A 21971-nucleotide genomic window follows, 5' to 3' on the forward strand; every position below is an offset into this window, starting at 1 on the left:
GCATCTGACTCTTCGTTTCAGCTCAGGTCATGATCTCACGGTTCTTAGGTTCGAGACCCATGACAGGCTCTGCACTAATAGACCTGCTTGGGATTTTCTCTCTCCTCTCTCTCTGTGCCCCCCGCCCTGTTCATGCTCTCTCCTCTCTCTAAATAAAATTGTTTAAAAACAAACAGACCTTCCTTCCTGTATATTTGTATGTCTTTCCAACCCTTTTGTATATACATTTAGTTTTGTCTTAATATTTTGTAACCTTTTTAAAATTGGAATGTCTAATGGCTCTGTGGTATTCTAATACATTAAGTTCTATAAATGTACCATACTTAGTTCCCAAACCTAATTACTCAACAAAATCACCTGGGAATTATTATTTTTTACTTTTTTAGGTCTTTATTTTGAGAGAGAGACAGAGAGACAAAGAGCAAGCAGGGGAGGGTCAGAGAGAGAGAGAGAGAGAGGGAGACACAGAATCTGAAGCAGGCTCCAGGCTCTGAGCTGTCAGCACAGAGCCTGACATGGGGCTCAAACCCACAGACTGTGAGATCATGACCTGAGCCAAAGTCGTATGCTTAACTGACTGAGCCACCCAGGCGCTCCAGGAATATTTTTTTTTAATACAGATTCTTGAGACTTAGCTACTAAATAAGGGACCAATCTCCAGGGTGCTAAGGAATCTGAATTTTTGAAGCTTACACTGTGATTGTAAAGCACTTAATTAACCTACTTAATTAATTAGCACATGCTTCATTCATTTAATCCACTACTGTTGAATATTGAGTTGTTTATAAGGTTTTGCAATTACAAACAACAATCAAAATAATACCAGTATCTGTACAGACAGGTGTCACTCTACCTACATAGACAATTATTTCCTGAGAATAATAAAGTGGTTTGTTTGTTTGTTTGTTTGTTTTAAAAAAAGATTTCGTGATCAGGTAATTATGAAGTAACTGCAGTTCTGAGTCTGGTAGCCCCACCACAAGCACAGAATTCCATGGAAGACTGGCAATTCACCCAAGGATGACTTGGCTACTTGAGGAGGGGTCAATTGGGAGTTAAAGAATCCTAACAATCCTAAAAGAGCTCTCAAAAACAGAAGCCTACCTTCTCCCTTATCTCCATAATCACAAAGGTCCTGTTCAAAAGGGCCCCCTTAAGTCTACAGCAAAGAAATTGGTTCTTACTATCTTCTAGTGTCTCATGCTGCTATTTTAAAATTTACATTTAGTAGTTTACTTGATATGGATCCCCAAGAACAGTTTCTCAAACGTAGTCCCATAAACTCCTAACTATTCTCAGGCATCTTCAAGTGCAATACACTTAAATGCGGTGTTTCCATTTTGAGGGTAATATACATATGTAAGGTTCAGCTTCACCAGGACAAGCCACTGAATTTCAGGGCCTGCCGTTCTATGTTTAAGATCAAAATGGCACAAGGTAACTATCCAAAAACAACTAAATCAATGTTTCTCAAACCACGATCTGTGTACATAAATTCGCAGGGGTCCCTGAGAATTTCTTTTCCTTTAAAAGGATTTTATACCCTACCAGAGGTTGAGATCCAGACTTAAAGTACAGGGACCACATTGCTCTCCTGAACAGCACGTAGCTCAGCACTCGGCAGAAATTCAGGATGCACACCAGGTCACTTCTGAGAGGTTTGCATCAGGCCTTCCAAGCCACAATTCTTGGACCCTTTCCCAGAACAGTAAGAATCCTTCCCTGCCTTTTAACTTCCTGACAGTCACTAACGTCTCAAGAAAACGTTCAGAAAGACTATCAAGCCCAGCCCACTCCCAAGTGATGGGGAAAAGAAGCCTGGAAATGGGAAGTGACTTAAAGCGAGATCACACAGCAGGACAAAACCAGAACCTAAGACTTCTATCCCAACGTCAGCGCCTCGGTTAATCTGTAGAGAACGCTGATTAAAGATTGCAGCGGCCCTCGGTCCCATCACTGTCATCCTCCCCTGGCCCCCAACGTCCCCGTGGTCCCTCTTCAAGTTGGCTCGCCTCGGTCTACGCCAGCTCTTTGCAAGCAGGCCACACGCCCTAACCGCAACTCCGCGGCTTCCGGCGTTCCCCAGTCTTCAGGGCACACAGCTGAAAAATCCCCACAAAGGAGAAACACACTCAAGACAAGCAACGCCGGTCGAGGAAGCCGAGCCGGCTTCCAGGCGCATGCGCCTCTTTAGCCGACGCGCATCAGTGACGTCACGGGCGGCGCCATCTGCGAGCCCGGCGCGCCGGCGACCCCAGCTGAGAGAGCGTGTCCGTCTGGTGACTTTGCCTGCCGCGCGAGCTCGGGTGCAAGAAGTCTCTCCACCACAGACTTCGACGAGAGAAGTCCTGATGGCCGAGGGCTGCTGAAGAAAGTGAAGAGCGGTAAAGCCTGAGCGACGCCCGTACCAAACGTCATCAGAGCGCACCGGAAGCGGACCGAGGATGAAGAGTAAGCGGGGTTGAGGGCCTGGAAACTGGGGAGGGATGGGATATAAGTGGTCGGGGAGTTGGTGCTGGTAGGTGAACACGGTCGCTGCGGAGTCCAAACGGAACTGCTGTGGGAATTGTCCTGCCTTACATAAGTGAAACTGAGGCCCAGAGTTCCGGTTGGCCTGGCTCAGTGTCTGAGCCAGGTACTGATGTCAGAGCTGGCGGCAGGTCCCCACCGGGGCATGCTCAATGGTGTGTGGTGCTAACGGAGGTCCCAAGACTTCACACCGACTGGGCCACTACCTCCCACTTGGTGACGGTGGTTAAGGCTCTAATACTCTCTAAGACCTGGTTTCCCCTTCTGTAAGGTACTGGTAGTGGTACCTTTCCAGGCTGCTGTTCCGTGACGACTCTTGTCGTGGAGAGCGCTGGGAGCATGCTGGAAAATGGCATCGCTAACCCAAGACTTTGGGAGTTGAGCAGAGGATAGCAGTGCCAAGGAGGGGAGCAAGCGCCCAGGGCAGTAATACGCAAGGAAATGTAGACACCGTTAAAACTGATCTTTGGATCAGTATTTTTATTTCCATCCGTGCCACTCCCTATCTCTTATCAAGTTATGTGTCTCAGCTTATCTGAGGTTCAGTTTACTCATGTTCATAATAGGAATGAATAATAACCACTTTAAAGGCTGTTCAGAAAATATGTGTAACTTTTAACCAGGTACCTGACAAGTAATGAGTGCTTGATAGTCCTTATGTGTATTGTTTGAGAAAAGAATTTCAAGTCTAATCTAAGCACCTGTGACAGTTGAAGCAAAGCTATTCCTGGGTTGCTCTTTAGAAACAGGCTTTGCTCCCATTCTTCCATTTGAGGGAGAGCCAGACTGAATATAACATGATATAATATAAAACACATCGGTTTGCTTTTTCAGATATACTCAAAGAAGCATAAGGGAGCCGGGGTGGAATTTAGATAGAGCGTTGTGTGAACTGTATTTTCTAGTCTTTTGAGCCTTTAACCAGGCCTTTGTCTTACTCTTATTCCATTCACACCCACACTCTGTCCCCACAGCCCTGTTTTTCTTCTTCAGGCAACTTAAATATGAAACAGAAATGTGGAGGTTTTTAGAGGTCAAAACCACATTGATCAACATATATTTTGAGCTTGAAGAAAGACCTACTATATTTCATCAGTTTGGGACACCATCTCTTATATGATACACCCCAATTTCATAGATGTTAAAATGTGAAAAATCTTTTTTTTTTAACATCTTACAGTCAACAAAGTATAATATTTCCTACTATCTGCATCCTGGGAATCTCGACTATGTAACTTTAAAAAGTTTATTTATTTTGAGAGAGAGAGAGAGCAGGGGAGGAGCAGAGAGGGAGGGAGAGAGAGAATCCCAAGCAGGCTCTGTGCTGCCATGGCAGAGCCCAACGTGGGGCTCGAACTCATAACCGTGAGATCATGACCCGAGCTGAAACCAAGACCAAGCGTCAGACGCTTAACCAGTGAGCCACACAGGCGCTCCTCTATGGTAGAACTTTTAAATGCGTTGCTTAATTAGACTTCAAGAGTAACTGTTCAAGCTTTTAACCAAGCTCCCGGCGTGGTCTGCGGAACTGCAGTAGCATCTGAAACTTGTTACAAATGCAGAATCTGGGATTGGGGCCCAAGTGTCTACATTTTAGTAAGATCCTGGAGAGTCTTAAGTAAATTAACATTTGAGAAGCACTGTTCTGAAGCACAGCCTCAGAACCTCTCAGATGGGTGCTCAGAGGGGGGAATAAGAGGCATCCAAGAAGGCTCTGAAGCTGCACCCAACCTTCTCCTATCTCTACGTAGGCATAGTTATTTTCATAGTTAGAAAAGTCTTTGCTTTGTAGCCAGACCCAACAGGAACTGATCATTTCTTACCTGTTTGTTTGTTTGTTTGTTTGTTTTAATCCCCCAGGTGTGATCTACCGTGCCCTTTCTCAGAAGGAGGCAAAAGAGTTCGATGTTCAGGTACTGTGCCTGGCAGGAAGTCTGGGAACAACAGAGGTGATGACAGAAAGGCTCAACACTCTAGTCTTGCTTTAGATGTCCTTTCCCACATCTTACTCCTCATCTTTCTGGTAGACGTGTTAGCTCAGCCAAGGTCTCTTGTTGACCGCCTGTTTCCATATGCTGGGCCTCGTTTTCCCTTGTTTGGTTACTGGAGACTTCTTGATCTAGTGCCATCTTTCACTGTGCAGGGGGCATTTGGCTGTGCCCACCTGAAACCTGGCCTGGTGAGCACTGTCATTTGACTTTGTCACTGTGCCCCCTTTGCTCTTGAAGAGGGCAGGCAAATCACATTTCATAAGTGGAATTTATAGATTATATTTGGATGCTGCACACATGCTTGTCAGTTTGGCAGAAACTCCACTGGTGACTCCCCATGAGGCAGTTCACGTGAAATCGAGATTTTAAAAGATTGATATTTTTTATTTGGCTTCTCCACGAAGAGGGACTACTTAAGTATTTAAAAGAAGCAAATAATCGTCCTCTCGAAGTAATAACGGTGACGATCATGAATCTTTAATTAGTGTCTAAAGGTGCAAAGCTGAAGCCGACTGCCATCTTTCCTGCGAGCTGGCTGGAAGATGAGGTGAATCACGTCTTCATGCCCCCCTTGCCCCTGCTTCTCCTCCCTAAGGGAGGGCTTATTATTGACACTTGAGCTTCAGGGTGTTTGCAGCCTGGCTAGCGCAACGGGGGTTCAGGAGATGGCCCAGCCAAGAGGCAGGGCCTCAGTAGCCAGTGCTCCTTGGAGCTGTGGCAGACCTAGGACACAGGCCTCTGAATGAGGAACAGATTGGTGGAACACCAATCTTGAGAGGCAGGGATGTCAGAGTTCCTTCAAGAATTACGTGTCATCATGACAGTTATTTTGCCCAGAGGTCCCAAGAGCCTGTGCCGAGTCACAGTGAATTGATGTTCTGCTCTATGTGGAAGTTGAGCACAGGAGACGGAGATGCACCGGCCCTTCCTTGCCCCAAGTGGTGTGGGAGCAGACTTAGTGAGTAGCTGTGCCGTTTCCACGGGCCGAACCCAAGTAGAGAGGATTGTGTCATGGGCACAGTGACAGAATTCCTACCCCCAAGGTATGGCCCACCCTGGAGCAGCAGGTGGTGCCGTCTTTCCAAGAGTCAGATCGCTTCCTTCCAGGCCGTAGCTTGGTTCTTCCCTGAAGTTGCCTTCCTCTGCTCATGACTGATTCAGTGTTGCTGTCATACGTTTCCCAAGCTTTCCTCCCTGCCAAGGATCAGAGAAGTCTTTTCTTCCACATATAAAGGGGTTTGGGTTTTTTATCCTTCTCTAAATAACCTCAAAGAAGTAGGGCAGGAAGTCAAATTTTGACGTGGCTGTTTTGGGTGGCAGTCACAAGTTGGCATTTGAGTGTGACTTCGCATGTGGACAGCTGTGGGAGCACATGAGTGGCTGTGAGAGGCTCGGTGGGCAGATAGATGGGTCAGTGACGGCATCTCGTCTGTGGTTGCGGGGCTGTGTTAGGGCATGTGCTCCCGGGCTGCCCCAACCAGAGCTGTGGGCACCATGCCACCTTGTCCCTGTGCAGCTCCCGGGAGCCCGGCAGGCTGAGGCCTTCGTGAGGGCCTTCCTAAAGCGCAGCATGCCCCACATGAGCCAACAAGCCTGCGAGGACCACCTGCAGCGCAAGGCTGTCGTTCTGGAGTACTCTGCCCGCCGGAAGCGAAAAGAGAAGAAAAAAAAATCCAAAGGCCTCTCTGCCAGGCAGAGGAGGGAGCTGAGGCTCTTTGACATCAAACCAGAGCAGCAGAGGTATGCCTAGTCTTTCCTGCCTTTCTACTTGCTTGATCTTCCCCCTCTGGGCTGGACTTGGGAAGCGCAGCGCCCTTGGCGGCCCCTTTCCCCTTAAGGGATGGGAGCTTCTCCCACTTCGGCCACAAGGGGGCAGCGTTCCTTTACCAATCAGACCTGCTTGGGTTTGGCTTTTACAGGGAGACCTGGTGAGGCTCTCGCTGTTTTACTGTTTGGCTTCTGTGCTAGCCTTGACTAATGAGACCCGTACCATAAGTGAGTCTGTTGCCCATGGCAACAGGCTGTTTGTCTTTCAGCTTTCCTAGAAAAAGAGGAACTGATATTTCTTAATATATACTCTTTATAGCTTTTAATAGTACTAGACAGAATCATCCACTGGGGTTTTATTGCCAAAGAATGTGCTACCCACATGTTGTGGAAATTTCTGAAAGGGACGCGTCGCTCCGTGGGAGGATGTGTTCCTCCCTCCAGCCGACACTGCAGCCCCTCGGCCACAGTTCTGCCAACGCGCGTCTTAGGACTGGTTTTAGACTTTCGCTCCAAGACCCGAAGTCAGATAGCTTCCCACACCCCACAAGACAGTCATCTGTTTTGTCCGTGGCCCCACTTACAAAAAGAGCTGGCCTTTGGGTGGAGGAAGGGGCCGCTGCCCGCCCAGGTTTTCCTCGCTGGCATCTGCACCAGGATGGCCCACTTCAAGCGTGAGCCTGAGCGCCTCATTTCTCTAACCAACAGTGTCACGTAAATGGACTCCCCGTGAGGCAGCGGGGCCAGTACTGATGACCCCAGAAGACAGCCTTTGAAGCCCTCTTACCTGACCCCTCCATTTTGTCCCACCGCCTGCTCAGTCACCTTCCAGATAGCCCCGTTACCGTACATAGGGACATGCATGACAGCCAGCAACCCCTGTGTACTCCTGGCTTATGCAAGGTCGAAGTTTGTTTCTTTCATGAAGAGAAGTCTGGATGAGCAGCACCCTGGTCCGGTGTGGCGGGAGCCCAGGCCGTGCCTCCCCAGGTGCATCCCGGCTGCACGGTCATCTCTGGATGTTGCCTCATGGTCTGAGGTGACTGAGCCCCAGCCGTCAAGGCTGTCTAGCCAGCAGGAAGGATGGAGGGGCAAAGGAGGGCAAGACCTTCTTCTCACGTAGGTTCAAGAGGGTTCTCTCAGTGAGGAAACGGAGGTTCAAAAGGTGAAGGTACTTGATTTTAGTCAGCTTATCCACAATAGAACTAGGATCTGCACCCATGCCCCAGGGACCCAGGTCAGGATCCTTGGCATCAGGCCATGCTCTGTGCTCTTTCCATGTTACCCAGCTTTTGTCACCTAACTTTTTACTTCTTTCTGACTTTGGTTCCACAGCTACAATCTTTTTCTCCCTCTACATGAACTCTGGAAACAGTACATCCGGGACCTGTGTGGTGGTCTCAAGCCAGACACGTGAGTTGTATTTCTGAAACCTTGCCCTTTGGGGCACAAGAAGAACCCAAGTCTTCTGATCACTGTAAATGCAGCCTTCGGAGCCAGTCGGCTCAGAAGTTTGTAGACCTGTTGCTCCTTTCAGAACTCTTGATCATGGTGCACAGTAAGGGCTTCTGTTTACCTCCTAGGCAGCCGCAGATGATTCAGGCCAAGCTGTTAAAGGCAGATCTTCACGGGGCTCTTATTTCAGGTAACTTGCCTAAGAGCACGTGGTCCCCCGAATGCCCAAGCCATCACTCAGTGGCCCGTAGCTCTGTGCTACAGGGTTAGACACACTCCTTGCCATGTGGATATCTCCAGATCACCAACTCAGAGTGCGAGACAACTAGCTGCCTGAGCTAGTTATGGCCACTTTCTGGACATACTCTAAATGGTCTTGTGTACCTTTCCACATAAGGACCCCCCCCACCCCCCCGCCGCTATCCCAGAGGGCAAGCTGCTGCTGGCACTTGCCCACAGCCTTGAGCAGAAGTCCCTTTCACTCACTTCCCCATGGTTTTAAATGTCAGCTATGGACTTACAGCTCCCAGGTTGTTCTCTCCAGTGCAGACCTTCCCCGGATCACCTTTGTTCATCCTGCTGTCCACCGGGCCTAGCCATCCACATGTCCCTGGATGTCATAAGCTGCACATGTCCAGACCAGCTCCAGGCCTCTCCTTAAATCAGCCCTTCCCCTGGGATCCCCATCTGTTCATGGTACCAGTGTTCACCCTGGCTGTTCAGGCCAAAAACCTAGGAAAAATCGTATTTCTTCTTCCCTAATCCCTCATCTCCATCCATCAGCATGTCAGTCCCTGAATCTAAGTCTCCACCATCTCCCCTGGATCCCTGTAGAAGCTGCCGACATACTTCTCCCCAACCAGGCAGCCAGAGAAGGTTTTCCACGAGAAATCAGACCATGCTTCTCCTCTACTTTCTTGAACACCAGGTTTAACCACACTGACTAGTTTCTGCTTCTAACACACCAAGTTTGGCCAGGCCTCAGGGCCTTTGCATTTGTTCCTTCTCCCTGCCCACAGTTCTGTGTGTTCACAGACTGACTGCTTCTCATTATTCAGGCCCTACTCAGATGTCACTTTCCCTGAGGATCTACCATCACTAAAACTCTCCTCCCATTACCTTGTTCTTTTTTCTTCATAGCGGTTACCACTATCAGAAAATACCGTCGTGTGGCCTGGTACACATTCCCCTCCTACACTGGAGCATCAGCTCCCTGAGAGCAGCACTCAGTCTTGTCCACTGCCCAGCATCTACCTCCGACAGTGCCGGGCACGAAGCAAGCACACAGTCCGCTGGCTACACTGGGGCATGGGTCAGGAGAGGTGAGGGGTCAGCTCCCTGTGGTGGCAGTTCGCCTCACCCGCCGCTTGATGGCCTGTAGCAAGAGTCCACTCTGGCCAGAGTTTGGGAGGTCATGGGAAGACCATGACGGACAAGTGTTCCTTCAGATTCCATCAGTGACACCTGCCCCTTGCCAGCAGCCTGTGGGTCTTGGTGTCCCTCCCAAGACCCCCATGGCGCAGGCCCTCCTAAGGACACCTTGTCAGAGCCACCCAGAGGCCACAAAGCCACAGGCAAGGGATCAGGACCTTACTTCTCATCCAGCTTGGTGCCTGGCGAACTGAGGAGCCTCCCCCTGCCTAGCTGATTGTGGCTCCCCCGGCAGCACAGAGGCCAAGGCCGTGAATGTCCTTTTCTTTTGCAGTCACAAAATCCAAATGCCCCTCCTACGTGGGTGTCACAGGAATCCTCCTACAGGAAACAAAGTACGTTTTCAAAATCATCACCAAAGAAGACCGCCTGAAAGGTACGTAACCGTGTCTCAGGGTGTTGTGGTCTGAGGCCTCCCGGCTTCGTCAGCCCTTTACTGGCGGCTTCAGCGGGTTGGCTTGGTCTCTCATGTCAGCACGATTGCAGATGCCTGCTGACCATGCAGCCCGCACCTTCAGAGAGCATCCCTGCCCCCATGGCTCTCCCCGAGGCATCCCTGCGCCCGGCCAGCAGCCTTGGCCAGATATGGTGGAAGGAAGGGCTGCTTGGGTCTGCGTCCCGACACCTGGATCCACTTCCATGATGGAGACCCTTCCCTGCCCCAGGCTGCTTCCCCGCAGAGGAAGGGGGCTAAGTAGATAATGGGGAGAGCTATGGTCGTGCCTGTCCCTGGGGTGTTCCAAGATCTTGTCCTTTCTGGTGACGCTTTGGGTCAGCCCCTCGTGCTAGAGCTGGGTGTGCACTGCTGCTCTGTCGAGATTTCCATCCTTCTTGCCCACAAATCTCAGATTTCAAAACCACAGTGGGAGGTTTTTGTTCCTTTAATTTTGCGGCCGGGTTTTTCTTGGTCCTGCCTTCCATTTCCTCATATTCTTCTCTCATTCTAAACCTCAGAAAATGGTGTGCAGGTGTCTCCAGTGAGCACAGGGCCGTGAGTCCATCTGAAGGTGATGTGGGAAGACCTCTTCCTAGCCCTTTTTCTGGGAATTTGGCTTGAGCCTTTGACCCTGAAAATTGGGTGTTGAGTTATATTGAAAGTCTGAATAAACTGGCCTTATGACCGAATAATGCCCTGTAATCCTGACGCTTCAAACCTCTGTGGGTTTCTCATTAGCTTACTTTCCAATACAGACATTTTAGGAATAGTTTCTGCATAAACATGAACTTACTGGCAGGATTTTTTTCTCTCATCTTTTTTCCTCCTTTGTTTTCCAGTTATCCCCAAGCTAAACTGTGTGTTCACAGTGGAAATTGATGGCTTTATTTCCTACATTTATGGAAGCAAATTCCAGCTTCGGTCAAGTGAGCGATCTGCAAAGAAATTCAAAGCAAAGGGAACGTTTGACCTGTGAGCTCTTTGCTACGGAGACAATTGTTTGTGACCCCAAGGACTGGCAACACCTGAGTGCCTGCCTTTCGATGGCAAGACGGCCAGCCTGGTTCCAGTTATAGACCACCGCCAGCCGCTTGACCCTGGAGTTAAGAACAATTCATCATCCCGGAAGAAATGGACTACATTGAACAAAGAAGTCCGGGAACGTAGGGATGTCCATGCCTAGCTGATCCTGAACTTGTATTGCTCACATTAGAGAAGAGACTGGCAGAAAACACCAGGATTACCACAGGTTGACTTGACTAGTGGCATTATTGGATTTTTTTTTTCTTCTTCATACTTTTCATACTTTTTTGTGTTTCCTGAATGGTCTGCGATGAATTCGTTGTTTACATAATAATAAAATATCAGTAGGCACCAACAGGCTCTTGACGGGAAGGAACAGTCCCCCCGACGCAGCGGGTTTGGAAGAGAAGTGAGTGGGAAGCTGTGCCTGGGTGGTGGCTTCACTTTGGCCCCGTAGACAGCTGCCGTCGGGCACCCGATTCCCAGGCGCAGTCGGTGTGTCTGACACGGTGCCTTACACGCCCACTGTCGAACTCCTTGGCCTAACAGGAGTTTCCCTTGCTTTTCCAGGAAAGCAGAAGAGTGACTGGGGACATCTCAGAGGGGCTTTGGGCTCATTCGCACTAGGGATTAGAACTGGGATGAGACACGGAGGCAGCATGCCGTGTCAGGTTGTGCTTTGAATGGCTCTTCAGTCCTGGGAGCTCAGACCTGTATACAGAGAATTCTATTCCTGTGGCTCCTAGGCTCCAGGGAAGATAGGCTGAAGGGAAGTAAGACTGCAGCTCTGTCTGAGCTCTGACCTTCCAGGCCAGCCTCAGTTCCCTGCGGTGCCACCTCAGCGAGCCCCTGGTCCCAGTCTGCTACTGGAAGCCTTGGCTCTTCAGTCTGACTAGCCCCGTGAGGCAGTGTGCCTGTAGGCTGCCAGCTGACGTCCTTTTAGGCGGGCGTGGGCAGGGATGGGCGTGGGCCAGCTTCCAGTGTTCAGTATCAGGAAAGCCACAGAGCTCAGAAAGAGCAGTGACCCCTTTCCTTTGAGAAGTGAGCCTTTGCCGACCAACCAGAAACATGCTTGGCAACAAACTGGCAGCAAATGCTTGAGCTTTCTCTTCTTTTACTCCAGGAGAAGCAACTTTGTCATATGTCCCACTCAGCCTCCACCCTGGAAGAGAAGCACCCCAGCAAGGGAGATGAAACACCAACTTTATGACAAGAGCGGGAAGGACTCGCTCAGTGCCACTGGGCCCCCACCAGAGGCTCGGAGTGCACCTGCTTCTGTCTGTGTGGTGTCCCTGCTTGTCAGGGTGGGCCTGGGGTGGCGCGGATGCTCTCCCGGTGCGCCATCGCTGTCTCTGGGGCAGGTTTCAGGCCCCCGCACCACCTCGGACAGGGGCAGCCTGGCCCGGCAACCAAGCCCTGGGCACTAAGAGCCTTGTTTTGCCACAAGAGACTCAGACTCCGTGCTCGCCTGCCCAGGGCCTTGCCACCTGAGAGAGCAGAGCTGGTGTAACCCCACGGTCTGGCTGCACAGCATGCTTTTGACTGCGGGGTCCAGAAGACACTGCCCTGAGTGTGTAACGGGATCCCTTTATTGCCTGGGCCCCCACTGAGGAAATGGCTGCTTCCCATGTGAGGTGGCTCACCCTCCCGACCATCTGAAAGTGCCTCTCTGGTCGCAACGCAGGTGCTGTAACCCCCTGAGGCACGTGGCTCTTGCCTTCCCCTCCGTAACGTAAGAGGCGGCCAACATGTAAACACACAGTTGCTTTCCAGGAAAGTTGTTGGTGCCACTTGCCACGTGAAATCTGTTTTTCATTTGGCGCAGACTCAAGTTCCTATGTGAGTGCCTGTGTAATTTGTAGACTTGTCTCCCCCTCTCCCCGAGGACACTTGACAAGAACACTCAACTGCCCTGAAGCTGCTGCCATGCATGCCTGTTTCTAGGATGCCCAGTTGTCCCCACGGCCTACCTGGGGAGTGCTGGGTCCTGTGCCCTAAGGCCCACGCCATCATGCTCAGCAGAGGAGGGCCCAGGCCCGGCAGGGTACTAGCTCTGAGCGGCCTGCTGAGGCTGCACTGACTGCTCCCCGGAACAAGGCCTGAGGCTCAGGGAAGTGGGCCAGGGCTGGCCATGTGGCCACAGCAGTGGCACAAGGTTTGTCACGGAGGGCAGTATGGTACTTTGCGGTCAAGCCTCCCGTCTCCACTGTCCAGGGAGCAGGACCTCGGTGAGGCTGAGGCCTTGGATGTGTAGGCCTGTGTGGGACACAGCTACGTCTGCCTCCTGCGTAAACCCTTGCACGCAGGAGAGACCGTGCTTCAGGAGGCTGCAGCCCAGGGACCCACCGTTCTCCAAAGTGAGCAGCGCAGGCCTGCCCAGCGGGAAAGTGAGGGGCAGCCTGAGTCATCATAACAAAGGACTGCAGGCAGACAGTTTTGACAACAAAAAATTCTTTTCTCATATTCTGGGGGCTGAAAGTCCAAGATTAAGCTGCTGTCCAGGTTGATGTCTGGTGAAAGCTTTCTCCCTGGCCACCGCCTTGTTGTGTCCTCACACGGCCTTCCTCTGTGTGTACCTGCAGGGAGAGAGAGAGATCTGGTATCTTTTTCTCTTAGAAAGACACCAGTCGGGGCGCCTGGATGGCTGTTGGTTGAGCGTCCGACTTCAGCTCAGGTCATGATCTCATGGTTCATGGGTTCGAGCCCTGCAGCAGGCTCTGTGCTAACGGCTCAGAGCCTGGAGCCCGTCTTCTGATTCTGTGTCTCCCTCTCTCTCTGACTCTCCCCTGCTCATGCTGTCTCTCTCTCTCTCTGTCAAAAATAAAACATTAAAAAAAATTTTTTTAAAGACACCAGTCTTCTGGGTTGGAGCTCCACCTTTATGACCTTATTTCACTTTAATTACCTATAAAGGCTCTATTTCCAAGTACAGTCCCATTGGGGGTTAGGGCTTTAACAGGAATTTGTGGGGATGTACTGCAGTCCATGACAGCCACGGAGTTGTGTGAACCAGGAGAGAAGGCCCCAGTTTGAGCCCCTCAGAAAGGCCCCATCCCCACACTGGCCCGGCCCGCCTCACCCCTATTCAGGGTGCTTGCACCACCAGCTCGTACAGCCAGCCCATCGTCCCTGGGTTCTGTGACTGGCTCGGACAGGACTTAAGTCCAGCTGCCGCTCCGTTGCCAGACTCCCTCACCCTGCCACCAGGGCCAGGCACAGTGTGGTGGGAGAGGGCATGCACAGGTGCGGGGTAGACAGGGTTCCTGGAGGGGAAGGCTTGATCCAGGCAGCGTGGGGTGTGGAGAGTGGGAACACAGGCTCGGGGCCAGGCCTGCAGAGAGGAGTGGAGGACCCAGGAAGTCACCTCCCTGTGAGACTCCGGGCCAGCAGGAAGAAAGGCGGGAGGGAGTGGCAGGACTATGGCTACCAGTCCCAGACCCTGGGAGGTGCCTCAGGTTCTGCCCAATTCAGTGGAGGAGAAAGGTGCTAGGGAAAGTTCAAATCCACAGGGCAAGGTGTGAGATCTCACCGACCCCTGTACCCAGTCCAGAAGTCTCGGGCTTCACTGTCAGCACCCAGCAAGTGGGGCCATGGGACTGAATCAACATTTCCTGACATGGGGGTCCTACAACTTCTCTGTAAGAGTCACCAGGACACCTGTTAAAGCAGCCAGCCCCTGGGCTGCGCTCAGACGCCAGCTTTGGGTTTCTCCCAGACTCCAGCTGGCTCTTATGGTCATTGCAGTTTGAGGATCGTGGACTCCAGATGGTGTCTAAAGTCTCTTCCAGTTCAGGCGTCTGGACTCTGATTTAAGACTTGGGACTCAGGATGGTGTTCTCTGGATGCTGGAAAAGATTGTCAAATGACTGATCTCTCAGGTTCTGAAGAGTAAACATGAACATTCCCCAAAAAAGCCATAAATTATGGTAAAAAGCTTTCTTTCTGGACAATGGCTCCGCTTTAATTTAGTTTGCATTTCTTAGCTATAATGCCTAATTAAGACATCTGTTAAAAGTCTATAATATTAATTTAATGGGGGGGTTCTAATAGAACTGTATTGGAATTGTCCATTTAATTAACCTCATGGGCCTTTAATGGATGTCTTAAATAGACATCATTAACAAGAGTGCTAGACAAATTAAAATTAGAGTCAATAACATTCTTGGTAATTTTTCCTGCGCTGTGAAGGACGAGCATCGCTAAGTAGACAGAGATGGGCGGCACAGAAGAGTGGCGAGGCTGGCAGCCCCAGCGGGGACCCGGAACACGCAAGGCCCCCGGTGGGGTTCAACCATTCTGTGTGCCGGCCTCCCTTTCATGCACCTTCCACATGCGAAGCTTGCCGGCCTGGTCCTTTAGAGCGGGCCCTGGCTGAGGAGGGGTTGGGGCAGGGGAGGAAGACGGACCTCGCCAGGTAGCTGCATGGACCACAGGAGATGGGGCAGACAGACGAGGGCAGGGAAACACGGGCTGGGCTGGATGGGTGGAGTGCGGTGAGACAGGATGAAACGGGGAGCGTGCCCGTTGTGCCCCTCCTCTCCCCTGAGCCGTCTCACTCGGGTGATCCGCATTGTTCCGAAGCCACAGTTCAGTCCCCCTTTCCACACCTCACGTGGCCTCTCCAGGCACCTGACTGAACCCTTCCTTCTCTCCTGAAGCACTTCCGTGTCCCCACGCTCCCTTGGTTTCCTGCCTCCTGGCCACTCCCTCTCTGCCTTTTCATGGATCCTTTTTCTCTTCCAAGCTTCTAAATGTTGAAACACCCTAACTCCATCCTTGGACTCCCTCCCACCTTTCCCCATAGCTGGTCTCACCCACATCTCCCAACACACTTGGCTTGGAAGATTCTATCAGCAGCCTCCCTTTCCCCAACCTCAGACCAAATCCAGAATTTTATTGTCTGCCTTCTCTAATTTGAATGGGAGCTCCTTTGAGCTCACAAAGACTGTTTTGATGGCTGGTGTATCCCCAGAGATCTAGGAGCACTTGGGGACCTGGGACGGGTACTCAGTGAACATTTGTTGAGGGAACGGAAGCCACTGCCCATTGCCCTGGATATACAATGGCATCCTGACCTGACGAGGCTGCACAAGAATCACCTACTGTCCCCAAGGGCACTCCTCCTTCACTCCCACCTCGCAGAATAGGCTCTGTCTCCGGTTACTTAAGCCAGAAGCCCAGGAGCTCTCCCTGACCCCTCCCTTGTGTGCTGCCTGCCCCTCCGATCTGTCATGGAGTCCTGATGGCTCTCCCTCCACCTGCTCTTGCTCTCAGCCACCACCCTCCCCCCACCACTTCACAGCCACAGCCCCTCGTGGCCTCTCCGCCTCCAGGTGCGGCCCCACCACAGTTGAGGTGGCCTTTTTGAAGCAGGACTCGGATCATGTCACTCTTCTGCTCAAAACTCACAAGTGGCTTCCCAGTACATTTAGCATTAAAGCCGGGTTCTGACCAGGATAGTCGAGGGTCTCCCAAGATCTAAGCCAGCCTGCCTCTCCCACCTGCACAGAGTCCCGCCCCCGTGCCTTCTCTACATACCTCTGTCCTGCTCACAGCCTTGGTACCTCCTGCCTGGGACTCTGCCCCAGGCCCGCAACCACAGGGCGCTCCCTCCCCCACATTCAGCTCTCCACAACCGGCTGGCCTCTCTCAGAGGCCCCCACGCCGGTCCCTTAGCAGTGTGACCTCATCTCCCACTGCATGCGGCACTTCTCCGTAACTTTCCTGCTTGTTTATTGCCATTTTCTTCCACTAGAATGTAAGCTCCATGAGCGCCAGGATTTGGCCTGTCTGGTACACCATTATATGCGTTGTAGCCCCCATGCAATCTAGAATGCTTCCTCATAATTAGTGTTCAGTTAAATACTTGTCTGATCAAACACACACAGTGAGCCAAGGGTGGGGCCCTAATGAAGGATAGGGTTGGTGCACACAGCAGCAGTGGCCCCATCTGGCCCAGAGAGAGGCCCCTCCACTATGCTTTCCACAGCAGGGCGGCACTGCATCCTGAGACCCAGAGGCCACCCCACCAGTTCACACCCGCAGGCACCCAGACAGCGGCCGTGCCCACCTGCTATGCAACCCTGCCCTTCCCGGCTGCCCAGCCAGATGAGCTTTCACTCCCTGAACACCTGTGACATGCACTGTGTGTGGCAGGCACTTCTCTGTCATTTCCAGCTGTGCTCGTTGGACCCATGGTGCAGATGGAAGCAGGTGTGGCTGGTGCTGGGTGACCTGGCGTAACAATCAGAAAACCCAAGTTCAAGGCCCAGGGTACTCTTGACCTTCATTTACAAACACAACTGGCATGAATCAGGGAGTGTGGTGCTTATGATAGATTCATTTAATCTGTGTGAATTAAACCGCACCCCCTGCCAGAAGAGAGCTTGGGAGGAGGGGACGGAGCACCCAGTGCCCTGCTCCTCTGCTCAATGGACGTTTGCCTTGCAGTGGCTGAGATGGAAAAGTATCTTTAGTTGCTCTTCGTCTTCTCAAAACGTGTGTGACAGTGATACTGTTCCTAGTAACACAGGACCTAAACCGGTGGTGTGCTGGAGGGCCCCGGAGAGCCGGTGTGCACATCTCTGCCTCCCTCTCCACTCGTGCTGGCACCTCAAAACAGCCCATCGTGGGAGTATTCACACCACGCTACACATCAAGGCTTGCTCAACATTTACCAGCACACCACCACCCTGAACTCAAGCTGGCCCCCACCCCCACCCTCCATTCAGGAGAGGCAATGAGCACCAGCTCCAGCCCAGTGAGCAGGGCCTCCAGAGAGGGCAGGGTCTGTCCCCACAGCTCCCTTCCCATGAGGGACCAGACAGGCCACCTGAGCCCAATGCCTTGGGTGTCCATGGGCTGGGGGCCGCTGCACAAGTGCAGGGTGGGGTAGGGAGGTGCGGAGGGACACAGGGCCCACGCCAGGGACACCTGTGAGACCTGGAGGTAGAGCAGGCTTCCCTTGGGACCTGACCTTAAGATGAGGCCAGAGAGCTGAGCTGGCTTCAGGCAGGTGGGGACCTCCTGCAGAGGAAACAGAGGTGGGAAGTAGGGCCTGGAGGGGAGAGTGGGGAAGAGCAGCTAGCTGGGGCACTGGGCAGGGCAGCAGGAAATGAGCCAGAGTGAGGGCTGGAAACCATCAAGGAGGCCGTGCCCCGTGAGGAACATCCATGGCCTGGACCAGGGTCGGCCTCAGGGATACACAGGAACAGGTCTGAGGGGTGCACACACACCCCAGGTCTCCACCTGCGCCTACTCTCAGAGCCATGGGGCCTGTAAGGTTGAAGCACAGCTGGGTGAGCGGCTGGGCGAAAGGCCGACAAGGCCAAGGTCAGGGGCCCAGTAGCTGAGGTCTTTTCAGAGAAAAAAAGAGAGGGCAGGTGGGCAGACAGGAAGGTGGAGGAGGAAGGAACCCCGGGTGGTCAGAAATGAGGAGGAAGATGACAAAGGTAGGCCAGGGATGGAGAGTGGTGTGGGTACGTCTCTGATGTCCTTACCTGGCTTGGCTCTGTGACCTTAGGCGAGCCACCTCTTGGGGCCTCAGTGTCCTCATCTGTAAATAAGTGTCCTGAACGAAGCGTAGTGAACAAGGTTTCCTGTGTGCTACCATTCCAACAGTGTATGGTCTCATCTTCCAAACACATGGGACCTGTCACTTGTCGAAGCTGTCCCCTCCATGGCCACACTCTTGGTAGAACCTTGGACCATCGCCAAGAAGTCAGCCCTAGTTTGCTGGCCAAGGACAGTGAGAGCAACTCACCCAGGCCCACACGGCCAGGGCTGGATCTTGTGACTAGGCCGCTCTCCCCAAATCAGAAGCAGAGGGAGGCTCTCTTTCCCCCCGATTTCAAGCCCCGTTGCCTGCCAGGGGAAGACAGGTCTGTCTTTTGCAAGTCAGGAGCGCCTGCCAGCTCCTGGCTCCCAGCGGCGTTTGCTGCAGAATTTAAACGCTGCAATAACTATTGAACACCCTTTTATCCGGCTGCCTAATTAATGTAAATGATAGTTACCGTCCGCTCACCGCGGCTGATGCTTCTCGGAGGAGACCCTGCCAGCCGCCCGGGCCCCATCCAGGGGCGTTTATGGTGGCAGCCCCATTCTGGCCTGGTTGAGTAACAGGTAAGTCATGGCCCTAAATAATGAAGACAGAGTGCTAGTGGGCCCCCAGAAGGCAAGCAGCTCAGGCTCCAGTCCCCAAATCTGAGGCATTCTCTTGAAGCTTCTTTCCTCAGACCCAAAGGCTCAACTGCTCCCTGAAACCCAAGTGGGCCTTCTCACAGGGAGACCAAGGAATGTTTCTCCCGGCCTCCTGCACATTATAAAATCCTATGAGGCCTGCCGCGCCCCCCTCCAGCCCCACCTCCAAGCCCCCTCCTGCCCTAGAGCTCCAGGAGGGGTTCGCCGGGGCCCCCAGGCTTTAGCACAGTCCCAGGTAAAGCGGGACAGTCTTTCTTGTTCAATACCCATCTCCTTTTAGCTCCAGAGGAGATGAGGACCCAACCGAATACCACCTTCTCAGAGAGGCCTTCCCCCCTCCTCGCCACTCAATCCTGGCCTCAGAGAACAACCATGCAGCCTACTTCCCAAATAGTACCAAAGCCCAGACTTCAACCCCTAAAATTACGCCAAAATCCCTGGGAGTGGGACCCTGGTATCTGTGTGTTTTTAATCAGTGTTAGAAAAATCTGGGTTCAAATCCCAGCTCAGACACTAACAAGCTGCATGGCTCCGGGCAAGTCAGTTGGCCTCTGAGAGTCAGAGCTTCCTTTTTGTAAAACAGGAATATCCCACGTTGTTGGCAGCACAGAAGGCCAAGGACACAGTGAGTCTCATTTAAGATATGCTCTGTCCTGACTCTTTCTGTTACCAGATGGATAGTTCGTGAACTCCAGGAACCAGTGTGAGGGCTTGGGCTTTGCCAACACCAGTGCCTTGCCATCCCAAACATGTGGCCCCTGTCTCTAAGGCCGGGCCAAGTGCCCCTCAACCCAGGGCCCAGGTTTGTCACAGCCCTTCTATACTGTGCTATAAACACACATCTGTCTCCTTGACCATGAACTCAGAGAAATCCCCCTGAGTCCCAGGCTCAGCACAAAGGCCGGCACAGTGTAGGTGTCTAGAGAATGAGTGAGTGAGTCAGTGAATGTGCCATAGCTGGTGCAGTCACTTTGGGTCCACCTCTGTGGACTGTGCTTCTAAGAAGTTTCTCTTGGGGCGCCTGGGTGGCTCAGTCAGTTAAGCATCCAACTTCGGCTCAGGTCATGATCTCATGGTTTGGGGGTTCAAGCCCCGCATCAGGCTCTGTGCTGACAGCTCAGAGCCTGAAGCCTGCTTTGGATTCTGTGTCTCCCTCTCTCTCTGCCCCTCCTCCACTCATGCTCTGTTTCTATCTCAATAATAAATAAACAAAATTTAAAAAAAATAAAAGAAAGAAGAAGTTTCCCTTGACACTCCTATTTGGTCGCTCATCCGCAGCCTGGAGCATGGCCCAGCATGTCCTGCCAAAGGTGCATGGGCTATTTCCAAAAAGCCATTTCCAAACAACTTTAGTGAGTCTTGTAGTCAAGATATCAGGTGGTGATCATCACTTTTTTTTCTTTTTTTAATGAAGTCGAATAACCTATAGAATAAAATACCAAAGCAAATCACATATATGACAGGTCATTTTATTTCCTCATTTTATTTTTCAGCTATCTGTAAAAATGGGGATGTGTAGATGCATGGAGCAGTAGATTGGGTCTATGCTAGGGAGCTCTGTACCAACACCTGGCATAAGACATAAGGACAGGGTATAAATAAGGAAATGATGCTCAGAGGCGTGAGGGGGCATCCCCACGGTGCCACAGAGTGTCAGGCTTGGAGCTGGACTCCTGCCTACGTTTCTTACTCCATTACCCTGCCCCTGATTCATCCACCTCTCTGCAGAAGCCCATGATCTTCTCTGGCTCAGGAGCACTGTGGTGGGTATTTCTTCTCCACTGTGGTCCCATGTAGACAAGGCTCTGAGCTGTCACTCCAAGAGATACTGATTTCGCCTATGGCTATTAAGTATATCAGTTGAGACTATTTTTGTTGTAAGTAATAGAAATCCCAATGCAAACTGGTTAAAGTGGGGTGGATTTATTAGCCCTCATGATTTAAGGGTCAGAGGAGAACTGCCTTCAGGAATGGCTTGATCCAGAGGATGAAACAATGTCCCCCTCTCTCTTGCTGCATCTTTGCTCTGTGTTGCCTCCTTGCTCAGACAGGCTTTCACGTCATAGCAGCAAGGTGGGTACACAAGCCTCACTCTCTCACTATAGCTGATGTTTATCTTGGAAGAAAAGAATGTTTCTTTTTGGTACCCTTCTTCTGCCCCTAGAACTCCTTCCACCTCATTTGACCATTTGATCAGGCTGAGATATCCAACTGGCTGACTGGCCAGGCCTGGGTCACATACTTCCATCCTAGTAACACATGGATGGACTGTGGGAAAGATATTTTTCCTGCAAAGGCACGAAGGTGCTATTTTCAAAAGAAAGGAGGATGGATGGAGCGGCCTGGGTGGCCTAGTCGGTTAAGCACCCCTGACTCTTGATTTTGGCTCATGTCATGATCTCTCGGTTTGTGAAATAGAGCCCAGCATGGAGCCCACTTGGGATTCTTTCTCTCTCCTTCTCTCTTTCCCTTTTTCTCCCTCTCTCCTTCCTTCAAAAATAAGCTTAAAAAATAAAAATAAAAGAAAGGAAGATGGATGTTGGTGGCAATAATAATAATAATAATAATAATAATAATAATAATAAGTGTTCACTTTACTGAGCTCTTAGAGGAGGGAACAGTTACAAGGTAGCAAAGGGTTCTTAGGATAGATTGGTGTCATGGCAACTTGCCTGAACTGGAACTACATTTCCCGGCATTCCTTTCCACGCACAGTCCCCTGTTAACAGGGGTGGGCCCACAGGACCCTGCCTGAGATTTGGGAGGTGCAAGTGCAGTGGCAGCTGGCTCTCAGGGCTCCGCAGGTCAGGCAGGGTTTAAGGTGTGGTTGCTGCTCACATTGAGCAGACCTGCTGGCTCATCTACTGGTGTGGGCAGAAGCCAGGCCCACAGCACCTCCAGCCCCTGCTGGGGCCTCCTTCAGCTTCTCTAGCCCTGGACCACGATGAAGGGTGCCAGTCCCTCCTCATGGGTGAAATCCGAGACTGGGAGACAGGGAGAGGCTCAGGCGGAGCCAGGCAGTCCTCGGGTTCTCTCAGTCACATCCATCTTCCCTGCCCAGTCACCTGCCCCTCGGGCTGTGGGTTCCAGAACCGGCACAGAAGCAACGGCTTCGTGTAGACTGTTTAGCCAGCTCCCAC

At 51.8% G+C, this 21971-nt stretch overlaps 1 protein-coding gene across 2 annotated transcripts; it reads left to right on the forward strand.

Annotated features, from left to right (window-relative positions):
* The first annotated feature begins 2182 nt into the window (after nt 1-2182).
* On the forward strand, nt 2183-10989 carry POP4 (POP4 homolog, ribonuclease P/MRP subunit). Of its 2 annotated transcripts, XM_029925533.1 has the most exons (7): nt 2183-2451; nt 4390-4442; nt 6037-6260; nt 7623-7700; nt 7871-7932; nt 9448-9549; nt 10449-10989. In XM_029925533.1, the coding sequence occupies exons 1-7, from the start codon at nt 2445-2447 to the stop codon at nt 10583-10585; spliced, it is 663 nt and encodes a 220-aa protein (XP_029781393.1). In that variant the 5' UTR covers nt 2183-2444; the 3' UTR covers nt 10586-10989. The 2 variants fall into 2 exon arrangements, with proteins under 2 accessions (XP_029781393.1, XP_029781394.1); XM_029925534.1 differs by lacking the exon at nt 4390-4442 and having other exon boundaries at nt 2184-2451.
* Nucleotides 10990-21971: the final 10982 nt, after the last annotated feature.

The sequence above is a fragment of the Suricata suricatta genome, chromosome 16 (genome assembly GCF_006229205.1).
Source record: "Suricata suricatta isolate VVHF042 chromosome 16, meerkat_22Aug2017_6uvM2_HiC, whole genome shotgun sequence".
In the NCBI taxonomy this organism is placed as follows: Eukaryota; Metazoa; Chordata; class Mammalia; order Carnivora; family Herpestidae; genus Suricata; species Suricata suricatta.

Excerpts from the sequence above, each read along its gene's own strand:
- POP4 (XM_029925533.1), top strand. Across the intron at positions 4,443-6,036 it reads CAAAAGAGTTCGATGTTCAG|CTCCCGGGAGCCCGGCAGGC; the intron begins GTACTGTGCCTG and ends GTCCCTGTGCAG. Across the intron at positions 7,933-9,447 it reads TCACGGGGCTCTTATTTCAG|TCACAAAATCCAAATGCCCC; the intron begins GTAACTTGCCTA and ends TTTCTTTTGCAG.